Below are 13,250 nucleotides of genomic sequence, written 5' to 3'. Positions count from 1 at the left end.
AACTATTGTACAGCGCCAATTGAATCAAATATACAGACACCTTCTTATACCAGCGTCTGGTTCTGCGGGAAACTAAATACGGAGACAACATCTGGTCATTGAAGTCCACCCCTCCCATGAGCGCATTATAGTCGTGGACACAGAGGGGCTTTTCAATGACACGGGTTGCTCGCTCAATTTGGATTGTCGTGTCTGCGTGAATGGAGGAGAGCATGTAAACGTCACGCTTGTCTCTCCATTTCACCGCGAGCAGTTCTTCGTTACACAAGGCAGCCCTCTGCCCCCTTGCAAGACGGGTGGTTACAAGCCGTTGGGGGAAGCCCACGCTACTAGTTCGCACGGTGCCACAGGCGCAAATCCGTTCTAGAAACAAATGCCTAAAGAGGGCCACACTTGTGTAGAAATTGTCCACATAAAGATGGTACCCCTTGCCGAATAAGGGTGACACCAAGTCCCAGACTGTCTTCCCACTGCTCCCCAGGTAGTCAGGGCAACCGACCGGCTCCAGGGTCTGATCTTTTCCCTCATAGATCCGAAATTTGTGGGTATAGCCTGTGGCCCTTTCACAGAGCTTATACAATTTGACCCCATACCGGGCACGCTTGCTTGGGATGTATTGTTTGAAGCCAAGGCGCCCGGTAAAATGTATTAGGGACTCGTCTACGCAGATGTTTTGCTCAGGGGTATACAAATCTGCAAATTTCAGGTTGAAATGGTCTATGAGGGGCCGAATTTTGTGGAGCCGGTCAAAAGCAGGGTGGCCTCTGGGACGGGAGGTGGTGTTGTCGCTAAAATGCAGAAAACGGAGGATGGTCTCAAATCGTGTCCTGGACATAGCAGCAGAGAACATGGGCATGTGATGAATTGGGTGCGTTGACCAATATGACCGCAATTCATGCTTTTTTGTCAGGCCCATGTTGAGGAGAAGGCCCAGAAAAATTTTAAGTTCGGAAACTTGGACTGGTTTCCACCGGAAAGGCTGGGCATAATAGCTTCCCGGGTTTGCGGTTATAAATTGTGTGGCATACTGGTTGGTCTCTGCCACGACTAAGTCCAAGAGCTCCGCAGTCAAGAACAGCTCAAAAAATCCCAGGGCCGAACCGATTTGAGCCGTCTCAACCCGAACTCCAGACTGGGCGGTGAAAGGGGGAACTACTGGTGCGGCTGAAGTTGGTGACTGCCAATCAGGATTTGCCAGCACCTCAGGGACTCTAGGGGCTCTACGGGCCTGTCTGTGCGGTGGCTGCGACGGGGTAACTATTGCACGTGCCACCGTACCAGCTTCAACTGCCCTTCTGGTGCTCGCTACTTCACCAGGTTGTACGGCAGTGCTGGTACTAGGTCCAGGAAGGGCTGCGCTGCTGGTGTATGCCTCACCACGTGATCCGGCAGCGACAGCCCCACTCTGCTGCTCTTGAAGCGGATCCTGCGTAACCTGTGGTCTAGCGACATGGGGCCGGGTACGCCTGGTGCTGCCAGGGACCTCAACCTCCTCGTCCGAACTTTGGGTCAGAGAGCCACTGCTTTCTACAGGTTCATATTCTGACCCGCTAGATTCGTCAGATGAGGGTTCCCACTCCTCATCCGACTGGGTCAGAATCCTGTAGGCCTCTTCAGAAGAATACCCCCTGTTTGACATTTTGGACTACTAAATTTAGGGGTATTCCCTGAGACTACCCAAGAAAAAAAGCAAGCCTGTCTTACAAAGGGGAGGCTAGCGAAGTACCGGAGGCTGCTGCGGTTGATAAAAAATATCAAAACTGATTTTTTTTATCGCCGCAGTGCGTGTAAAATGAATGTGCAGTGATCAAAAAATATATATTTTTTGTCACTGCGGTGGGGCGGGCGTGGGTGAACTCACGTGTGGGCGACCGATCAGGCCTGATCGGGCAAACACTGCGTTTTGGCTGGAGGGCGAGCTAAGGTGACACTAATACTATTATAGATCTGACCGTGATCAGTTTTGATCACTTACAGATGCTATAAAAGTACAAATGCTGATTAGCGATACGCTAAACAGCGAATAAAAGTGACTGCGGTGCGGTGGGGTGGGCGCTAACTGACGCTAACTACCTAACCAAGGGGCCTAAACTATCCCTAAAACCTAACAGCCAATACCAGTGAAAAAAAAAAAGTGACAGTTTACACTGATCACTTTTTTTCCTTTCACTAGTGATTGACAGGGGCGATCAAAGGGGTGATCAAAGGGTTAATTGGGGTGCAGGTGGGTGATCTGGGGCTAAGGTGTAGTGTTTGGTGTACTCACAGTTCAGTCTGCTCCTGTGCTGGATCCAACCGACGAAAAGGACCAGCACAGGAGCAGACAAGCCATATAACAGATCATATTTACTAATATGATCTGTTATATGACTTTTGATTGGATTTTTTGAAAATCGCCAGCCTGCCAGCCAATGATCGTTGCTGGCAGGCTGCCACCTCCGGAACGCGATCCTGCGTTAGGCGGTCCGGAGGTGGTTAATATCAAAGCTGAATATTTTTGGAAGTAGTTTTTAGTTTGTTTTTAGTTTTAGCTATTTTAGGGGGATATCTGTGTGTGCACGTGAGTATTACTGTGCATAATTATTAGGCAACTTAACAAAAAACAAATATATACCCATTTCAATTATTTATTTTTACCAGTGAAACCAATATAACATCTCAACATTCACAAATATACATTTCTGACATTCAAAAACAAAACAAAAACAAATCAGTGACCAATATAGCCACCTTTCTTTGCAAGGACACTCAAAAGCCTGCCATCCATGGATTCTGTCAGTGTTTTGATCTGTTCACCATCAACATTGCGTGCAGCAGCAACCACAGCCTCCCAGACACTGTTCAGAGAGGTGTACTGTTTTCCCTCCTTGTAAATCTCACATTTGATGATGGACCACAGGTTCTCAATGGGGTTCAGATCAGGTGAACAAGGAGGCCATGTCATTAGATTTTCTTCTTTTATACCCTTTCTTGCCAGCCACGCTGTGGAGTACTTGGACGCGTGTGATGGAGCATTGTCCTGCATGAAAATCATGTTTTTCTTGAAGGATGCAGACTTCTTCCTGTACCACTGCTTGAAGAAGGTGTCTTCCAGAAACTGGCAGTAGGACTGGGAGTTGAGCTTGACTCCATCCTCAACCCGAAAAGGCCCCACAAGCTCATCTTTGATGATACCAGCCCAAACCAGTACTCCACCTCCACCTTGCTGGCGTCTGAGTCGGACTGGAGCTCTCTGCCCTTTTACCAATCCAGCCACGGGCCCATCCATCTGGCCCATCAAGACTCACTCTCATTTCATCAGTCCATAAAACCTTAGAAAAATCAGTCTTGAGATATTTCCTGGCCCAGTCTTGACGTTTCAGCTTGTGTGTCTTGTTCAGTGGTGGTCGTCTTTCAGCCTTTCTTACCTTGGCCATGTCTCTGAGTATTGCACACCTTGTGCTTTTGGGCACTCCAGTGATGTTGCAGCTCTGAAATATGGCCAAACTGGTGGCATCTTGGCAGCTGCACGCTTGACTTTTCTCAGTTCATGGGCAGTTATTTTGCGCCTTGGTTTTTCCACACGCTTCTTGCGACCCTGTTGACTATTTTGAATGAAACGCTTGATTGTTCGATGATCACGCTTCAGAAGCTTTGCAATTTTAAGAGTGCTGCATCCCTCTGCAAGATATCTCACTATTTTTGACTTTTCTGAGCCTGTCAAGTCCTTCTTTTGACCCATTTTGCCAAAGGAAAGGAAGTTGCCTGATAATTATGCACACCTAATATAGGGTGTTAATGTCATTAGACCACACCCCTTCTCATTACAGAGATGCACATCACCTAATATGCTTAATTGGTAGTAGGCTTTCGAGCCTATACAGCTTGGAGTAAGACAACATGCATAAAGAGGATGATGTGGTCAAAATACTCATTTGCCTAATAATTCTGCACGCAGTGTATATACTGAGGCTGGATATCAATCAGTGTGTTCCAACACTGGATTCCTGCCACATATATATAGGTGATTCATTCAGGCTATCAGAGTTGTGGATGGTATATTACAGTTCCCTCTCCACACTACTGATTCCTGTACGCCTGATTTTATCTATACCCACCCTTATTTCCTAATAAAATATTTATTGTTTTTTGTTAGTAACGTTCTGTCAGGCTGTGAATTGATAAGTAGAAAATGTTTCAGATCTTTGAGTTCAGTTCATGCAAAATGGGAGCAAAACCGAAAGTGTTGCGTTTATATTTTTGTTCAGTGTAGTTACTAGGAATTCCACTTGTCTCCCATTTTTCATGACAACCAAGCTGAATATTGCCAATCCTTGAAGCTACCTGGTTTCAAAAGAGATATGTCTTTAACCGCCTCCGGACCGCCTAACGCAGGATTGCGTTCCGGGGGCGGTCAATTCATTCCTCCTGGACGCGCCGACGCATCATCTCGCGAGAGGCGAGATTTCCTGTGAACGCGCGCACACAGGAGCGCGCGTTCACAGGAACCGAAGGTAAACAAGTGGATCTGCAGCCTGCCAGCGGCGATCGTTCGCTGGCAGGCTGTAGATGCGATTTTTTTTTTAACCCCTTAAAGGTATATTAGACGCTGTTTTAATAACAGCATCTAATATACCTGCTACCTGATCCTCTGGTGGTCCCTTTTGCTTGGATCGACCACCAGAGGACACAGGCAGCTCTGTAAGTAGTACCAATCACCACTACACTACACCCCCCCACCCTGTCACTTATTAACCCCTGATCACCCCATATAGACTCCCTGATCACCCCCCTGTCATTGATCACCCCCCTGTAAGGCTACATTCAGACGTCAGTATGTGTTTTGCGGATCCATAAAACACATACGGACGTCTGAATGGAGTCTTACAGGGGGGTGATCACCCCATATAGACTCCCTGATCACCCCCCTGTCATTGATCACCCCCCTGTAAGGCTCCATTCAGACGTCAGTATGTGTTTTGCGGATCCACGGATCTGCAAAACACGGACACCGCAATGTGCTTTCAACATTTTGCGGATCCGCACATTGCCAGAACTATATAGAAAATGCCTTTTCTTGTCCGCAATTGCAGTCAAGAATAGGACATGTTCTATAGGCTCTACAAAAAACGCAGTGTTCGCCCGATCAGGCCTGATCTTGTGCACACACTTGCGTTCAGTCCGCCCCACCACAGTGACAGAATTTTTTTTTTCTGATCACTGCAAAAACACTGTAAAATCGCTGCTGCGCTATAAAAAGATCACTTTTGAGGGGCATGGCGAGTTCATAGAAGATTTTTTTTCTTAGCGGAAATAGATTATTTTTTTTGAGTTTTTTTTTTTACTAACTTGTGACAAAAAAATTAAATCTCACATGAACTCACCATACCCCTCGCGGAATCCAAATGCGTAAAATTTTTTAGACATTTATATTCTAGACTCACACTTTAGGGCCCCTAAAATGCCAGGGCAGAATAAATACCCCACAAGTGACCCTATTTCGGAAAGAAGACACCCCAAGGTATTCCGTGAGGGGCATGGCGAGTTCATGTAAAATGTTATTTTTTGTCACAAGTTACTGGAATATGAGACTTTGTAAGAGGAAAAAAAAAAAAAAACATTTTCCGCTAACTTGTGCAAAAAAAAATATATTCTAGGAACTCGCCATGCCCCTCACGGAATACCTTGGGGTGTCTTCTTTCCAAAATGCGGTCACTTGTGGAGTATTTATACTGCCCTGGCACTTTAGGGGACCTAAAGCGTGAGAAGTAGTTTGGAATCCAAATGCGTAAAAAATGCCCTGTGAAATCGTAAAGATTCTCATTGGAATTTAGGCCCCTTTGCGCACCTAGGCTGCAAAAAAAGTGTCACACGTGGTATCGCCGCACTCAGGAGAAGTAGGGCAATGTGTTTTGGGGTCTATTTTTACATGTACCCATGCTGGGTGAGAGGAATATCTCTGTAAATTGACAACTTTGTATAAAAAAAAATTTAAAAGTTGTCATTTACAGAGATATTTCTCTCATCCAGCATGGGTATATGTAAAAATACACCCCAAAACACATTACCCTACTTCTCGTGAGTACGGCGATACCTCATGTGTGACACTTTTTTGCAGCCTAGGTGCGTAAAGGGGCCGAAAGTCCAACGAGTACCTTTAGGCTTTACAGGGTTGCTCACAATTTAGCCTTGCCCAAAATGCCAGAACAGTAAACACACCCCACAAATGACCCCATTTCGGAAAGAAGACACCCCAAGGTATTCGCTGAGGGGCATATTGAGTCCATGAAAGATTGAACTTTTTGTCACAAGTTAGCGGAAAGGGAGACTTTGTGAGAAAAAAATAAATAAATAAAATTTCCGCTAACTTGTGCCAAAAAAAAAACTTCTATGAACTCGCCATGCCCCTCACGGAATACCTTGGGGTGTCTTCTTTCCAAAATGGGGTCACATGTGGGGTATTTATACTGCCCTGGCATTTTAGGGGCCCTAAAGCGTGAGAAGAAGTCTGGAATCCAAATGTCTAAAAATGCCCTCCTAAAAGGAATTTGGGCCCCTTTTGCGCACCTAGGCTGCAAAAAAGTGTCACACATGTGGTATCGCCGTACTCAGGAGAAGTAGGGCAATGCGTTTTGGGGTGTCCTTTTACATATACCCATGCTGGGTGAGAGAAATATCTCTCTAAAATGACAACTTTGTATAAAAAAAATGGGAAAAGTTGACTTTTACAGAGATATTTCTCTCACCCAGCATGGGTATATGTAAAAATACACCCCAAAACACATTGCCCTACTTCTCCTGAGTACGGCGATACCAGATGTGTGACACTTTTTTGAAGCCTAGGTGCGCAAAGGGGCCCACATTCTAAAGAGCACCTTTAGGATTTCACAGGACATTTTTTACACATTTGAATTTCAAACTACTTCTCACGCATTAGGGCCCCTAAAATGCCAGGGCAGTATAACTACCCCACAAGTGACCCCATTTTGGAAAGAAGACACCCCAAGGTATTTCGTGATGGGCATAGTGAGTTCATGGAAGTTTTTTTATTTTTTGTCACAAGTTAGTGGAATATGAGACTTTGTAAGAAGAAAAAAAAAATCATAATTTTCCACTAACTTGTGACAAAAAATAAAAAGTTCTATGAACTCACTATGCCCATCAGCGAATACCTTAGGGTGTCTACTTTCCGAAATGGGGACATTTGTGGGTTTTTTCTACTGTCTGGGCATTGTAGAACCTCAGGAAACTTGACAGGTGCTCAGAAAGTCAGAGCTGCTTCAAAATGCGGAAATTCACATTTTTGTACCATAGTTTGTAAACGCTATAACTTTTACCCAAACCAATAAATATACACTTATTGCATTTTTTTTTATCAAAGACATGTAGAACAATAAATTTAGAGAAAAATTTATATAGAAATGTAGTTTAAAAAAAATAAAAAATTACAACTGAAAATGAAAAATGTCATTTTTTTGCAAAAATTTCAGTAAATTTCGATTAATAACAAAAAATGTCAGCAGCAATGAAATACCACCAAATGAAAGCTCTATTAGTGAGAAGAAAAGGAGGTAAAATTCATTTGGGTGGTAAGTTACATGACCGAGCAATAAACCGTGAAAGTTGTGTAGTGCAGAAGTGTAAAAAGTGGTCTGGTCATTAAGGGTGTTTAAGCTAGGGGAGCTGAGGTGGTTGAAGTGTAACTGTCATTGTTTTTTTTTTCGTTTTTGTTTTTTGCAATGTATCAGGGCTGTGATACTGACCATTTTTAATATACTTTCATTACTGAAATCGCACATTTCTATTAGAAAAATAGCTCTAAAGTGGCCCATTTTGATCCTTAGCAATGCTCCTCTGTCTTCTGTTTACATAACAGTGGAGACTTGCTGAACAGAAGACAGAGGAGCGTTGCTAAGGCTCAAAATGGGCCACTTTAGAGATATTTTTCAAAAAGAAATGTGCGATTTAAGTAATTAAAGTACATTACACTAATAAAAAAAAAGAATGACCGTTACACTTTAAAGCTGGGTTATACGGCGTGATCGAGAAGACAATTGTTGGGAAGGAAGCGTTCCTTCCCAACAACTGCCTGTTTATCATTGGAGTAGGAAGCTACATTTACATGCAGCTCTCACCTCCACTGTATGGGGACGCCCTCATCCAAATTCATTGTTTATGGGCTGTAGATAGCTGTTCACACCTGCTGCCCATAAATGATGATTTAGGTGACCACCTGAATTAGTGATTCACCCAATGAATGAGCATTTTGCGGCACCTTTACATGTGCAGATTACGGGGAATGAACATTTGTACAAACGTTCCTCCCTGATAATCTGCCAATCGGGAAGTGTAAAAGGCCTTCACCCTGCTGGACCGCAGGCCTAGTGCTCAGTATGGCCATATATTGTATATGTGAAAGACAAGTACACTCTAGATACATGGCTGATCAGTTTCTTCTCTATTTCTCTGCCCCTTTTTTTTATTTAGAGTTATTCAGACAATCTGTCACAGGAGAACAATGCCATAAAATATCACTTACGGTACCTAGGGGCTTTCCCCCACCTCAAAAACTCCAAAGAAGTGATTATATTGTGATATATGCAATATCAAAGATTCCAGTTACTACATGGGTATGGTTCCGGTTCCACAAAAAGTGGCTTTAGGGCTCTGTTTACCAAGCTGTATCAGTCACGTCGGCACTGCAGCCTGGTGATGAGAGAGGTCCGTTATCACTGGAAAGATGGGAGGATTTAATACAACCTCTTTTATTATTTTATACATTTTTATCTATACCCTTCTTTAGCAGAAAACTGTGTATGTAGTCTTATTGGCAGTGTTTCATGAGGGAAAAAGTATAGATATCAGCTCGCAGAAGGAAGAAAACTCACTAGTGCCACCTAGTGGCGTTTTCTTAGGACATTAACGTTAGAGGCCCTGTTTGCATCTACTGGATCCAATTTTAGATAAAAAGGAGGTATCCTAATGAATCCCATGGACTGTTAGGGTTTAGTCATATCACGTGCCAAGTGAATAAACCGAGCAGAAGTGATGGTGACCTGATGCAATAGTTAGTCCAGCAGGAGTACCCTGTTAATTCATAAAGTGACTAAATTTAATAGGTAATTTCAGAATTTACATATACACAGACAACACAGTACTATGAAAATTGATCCATGTAGAGGCCAGAGTATGAATACCTAAGATGCCGGTATACACGGCGGGGGGCCGGGGAAGATTATCCCTAGCACTGATTCCCTGAACTGGTCCTCTGCCCAGGGACGTCTCCTGATGGTGGGGGCGCCCTGTCCCCGTACCTAGACTCCAACTCCTCGATATCCCTGGTGAGGTGAGTGGTAGATTGGAACGACATACGTGGTGTCTAACATGGAAAACAGGCACAGAAGAAAAGGATAGGTTACAAAGGTGTCCACTGTATACTACCCTCGTGGCGTGACCAGGAGGTACAGGGCACACCTAGAAGATAAAATATACAAACAAAACGCACAATTGGTTATAGATATGTTTGAGATAAGTATAGATGACCTACAAACCCCGACGCGTTTCACCCATACGGAAGGTTCATCAGGGGGTTACGTGTAGTAGGCATGCAAAGATAACGGGACCATTGCCAATGGTTATGGCCGCCCCAGTTCAATGATGCGTGTGTGCATATATAACAGGAAAAAACAATCCTTTATGACACTGCAGACCCACAGTAATGAAACGATTGCCAAATGGCAGTTTACATACGTTTATGGCAGCGTGGTAAGTGAACTCGACTGCCAACATGCACACTGAGGTAGGCAATAAAATATTGCAAACAAGGTCATTCCTGAGGAGGCTCATAGATAAGAGCATATGTAACTGGCTGAGGTGCAGCACGAAAGGTATACGTGCCCCAGTTTAGTCACCCAGGATGCCGGGCTAACCACCCAGAGGATACATGGTGTGGTCAGTGGTGTGGAATAATGGGTCTGAGGGACCTGATGCAATAGATGCATTGGTATGAATAGTGCAGGGGAATACATAGAAGCCTACTGCTCACAGTCAGCTCCTGCAAATGTAATATCTCTGTATGAAAGGGTTGGTGGGAAGTCTTGCTGTGACTACTGACCAGGGGATGGAGGGGTCTGCACCAATGACTAGGCAAGTGAAGGGGTGAGAATGGTGTAGCAGAGAGGCTCCTAGATCTGGCTATGGTTTGTCCAGGCTTGGGTGCCATACTTATTGTCTTCCAGTGACAATTCCTTTTTCTACACCGTCCAAACTAGTGCCATGTCCAACAACTGTTTTGCATATGCGCCACTATGTTTTCTGTGGGTTTTCTACTGCCTTCATCCCTAGTAATAAAGGCCCGAAGATGAAGAAGAGCCAAGATGTGACCAGGAGCCCTGCTTGTGGTTAACCTTCCATATTTCATGCTTGGAGCAGTGACTGTGGAGAAGCATCACTTATGTAGACTAGGGCCTTTGGGAAGTTGTATAGAGTATACTGTAAATTATTAGACTTATAAGTTTTTTTTTCCTTTATCCAGGTTGAAGACATTAAAGCCTGTAACCAGAAGGTGATTGCCTTTATGTATTTTATGTGGCCATCTCCAGACGGCACTTTGTTGGAAGATCTGCCTGCAGACGTTTGCATTATTCTGGATTTCTTCTAACTACAGCCACTTGGACATTGCCATGTTTCGACGTCAGGATCTGCCTGGAATGCATGTACGTGAATCATTTACCCACCCCGGTTTTTGCGATCCATTTTTTCTGGATGAACAAAATATCAAGGCAGGTTTCTGATCAAAGCATACAGCTGTTTGTTTTTTGTAATTCTTTATGTTTATTTTGTCCTTATTAATCACTGGTATAGGCAGATACAGTACTATATGGGCCCCTAACAGGGTAAGTGCAGGGTGGTGTAGAACCACGGCAGAGATAGAAATCATACAACACCGACTCAATCCCTACGCTAGGAATAAGGCAGAGCGGTTGAAAAAAATACTCACCTCTTAAATCCCAGGCAGATGCTCAAAACAGCATTAGTATGGCACAGGACCACTGACTGGCCATGGTGGTCATGTGTCTGCTTGATGGCAGCCTGTAAACAAAGATTGGTGGAGGACCTCTGGCGTTTGGCTGTAGATTGAAGAGGTGAGTGTTTTTCTTTTTATTTTAGGAAATACGCAGGTTTTATTTCCATAACTAGACAACCCCTTTAATACATTACATGTCCTTTGAAATAGGAATATCATCATCATCTTCTGGGGAAGGTCTCTGCAAACCGTATACACTAATGAGGTGGACATCTAACCTACAAAATCTGAGTAGGTGGCTTACACAGGAAAAGCCTAGTAAAATGAATGGGAGTTGAGCTGCAGTATGCCAGCATGGGAAACTACACAGCAGATAGGACCTTCTGTTCACTGTACTGTTTCTGGTGCTGGCACCTGCCTGAAACAGCTGATTCTGGAGCTTGTGGCGTGTCTGACCCCCACCAATTTGATATTGTTGACTTACCCTGATGATAGGCCTTCAGATTCCTGACCCTCCGCCCTTAAAATCTATTATTTTATTTTTTTATTATAAATATTTTGTTGTGACAAAATATTATCTTGAAATATTTCACTTTTTCATACTAGCCAATATAGCAGTCACAAAAAGCTTGATATTGCCTGCTCTCTGTAGCTCACATGTCAGATTTGCTGAATATACAGGGACAGTATGAGGAGAATCATCTAAATTATTATTTGAGGGGGGTGAGTAAAGCTGCACACAGTGTTTGTATAGCGTACAGGTTTTCAGCTGTATAGAAGAGCACAGGAGACTATACAGCTCTATTGTACTGCATGGAAGCCTAGATAAGGTAGGTTCCCTTTAAAAGGATAACCCCTTATGGTAGCTATATGTATAAATGGAAATACCCATTAGAGGTGGACTGAGGTAATCATTTGTATGCTCTATGTACACGTGTGTGAGGTACTGAGTTATTTTGTAATCCCATGCTTGTCCTTTCTTAATAGAAAATGATGCGTCCAGTCACAAACAGCAATGTGGCTTTTTGTGGAAGCGGCAAGTCTTCCTGCCTTGGTCAAGAGAGCATGAGAAGTGTGGAGCAGTTTAGCTTGTATGCCTCTCAGCCAAGTAAATACAGCCATACTGTTAGCCACAAGAACATCTCCTGCCAGACACAGGAAACCATCAATGAGGCACATTTGCAGACCACGAGCAGCAGGGACCTGGACACAAAAAGTGATTTAAAGAAAAAGAAGACCCTTGGAAGATCCGGAAAACGGGGAAGGCCATCTGGCACCACCAAATTGGCAGGTTACAGAACCAGCACTGGCAGACCGCTGGGAACCACCAAAGCTGCTGGCTTTAAAACAAGTCCTGGCAGACCATTGGGCACAACCAAAGCCGCCGGATACAAAGTCAGCCCAGGGAGACCTCCAGGTAGCATAAAAGCTCTATCACGGCTTGCAAATCTAGGTTACACAAGCAACAATGCTGCTTTTCCTTACCCCACAGCACTTAGCAGGGGACTCCATTCTGTTGTGGATACAAATGTCAAACATCCTGTTGAGTAGACGTATGCAACAGATTATGTATATGTATGCAAAAATACATAGGAGGAAGTAAAAAAATGCTTGGATGACCACGTGGGTTTCTCTAAAATTTAGGCCAGACACCTTATTGTCTGCCATATTCACAATTTTACAAGAAGTTAGTATATTAGTTTATTACTATCAGTTTCTACCACATGATATTTGTAACGTTACCTTTTTTGTCTTTTTGCTTGCATATGTAACTTATGTGTTGCCTTTATATTATTAACATTGTTACTGTGATCACTTTACGTAGAAACATTATATTTGTGGCATTTGCAGTTCAATACAAAAATTGGCGAATACTATAAAGCAAAAAAACATAGGAAGGAATTTATCATAGTGCTGCTAGAAGATTCCCCTAATTTATGATGAGGCGCACACCTCATCATAAATTAGGCGCATCTCCGTCAGTTTGTGCCTTTACTGGCATAGATTTTGTGCACCAGTGGCTGGTGTACATTTCGCTCTTTTTTTATGCTGTTTGTCTGGCATAAAAGAAGGTAAATGTGCTGGGCCTGTGGAGGAACGCTACTTGCGCAAGCATTTTTGCACAAGCGGTGTTTAAAAATTCACAAACACATAGTTTGCAACTTTTTACCACCAGAAAACTGGTGTGTGGGGGAAACCACAAATTGCCCCGATAATGTTTATTAAATATAATAGTAAAATCAGT

At 43.6% G+C, this 13,250-nt stretch overlaps 1 protein-coding gene across 5 annotated transcripts in view; it reads left to right on the top strand.

Annotated features, from left to right (window-relative positions):
• C1H5orf24 (chromosome 1 C5orf24 homolog) overlaps nucleotides 1-13,250 on the top strand; it is a 75,743-nt gene that overhangs the window by 50,384 nt on the left and 12,109 nt on the right. For 2 of the 5 annotated variants that reach the window (XR_005780730.1, XR_005780729.1), the window contains exons 2-3: nucleotides 10,514-10,760; nucleotides 11,993-12,692. Coding sequence is in view for 1 of the 5 variants with exons in the window: in XM_040442292.1 (XP_040298226.1) it covers nucleotides 10,662-10,760; nucleotides 11,993-12,422 (529 nt within the window). In the remaining 4 variants the exon portion in view is untranslated. Of the gene's footprint in view, nucleotides 1-10,513; nucleotides 10,761-10,884; nucleotides 11,124-11,992; nucleotides 12,693-13,250 lie in introns of those variants that run through there. The other 3 variants (XR_005780731.1, XM_040442292.1, XR_005780733.1) reach the window with 3 other exon arrangements.

Source organism: Bufo bufo, chromosome 1 (genome assembly GCF_905171765.1).
Source record: "Bufo bufo chromosome 1, aBufBuf1.1, whole genome shotgun sequence".
In the NCBI taxonomy this organism is placed as follows: Eukaryota; Metazoa; Chordata; class Amphibia; order Anura; family Bufonidae; genus Bufo; species Bufo bufo.
This window is presented reverse-complemented; position numbering and strand designations above follow the sequence as displayed.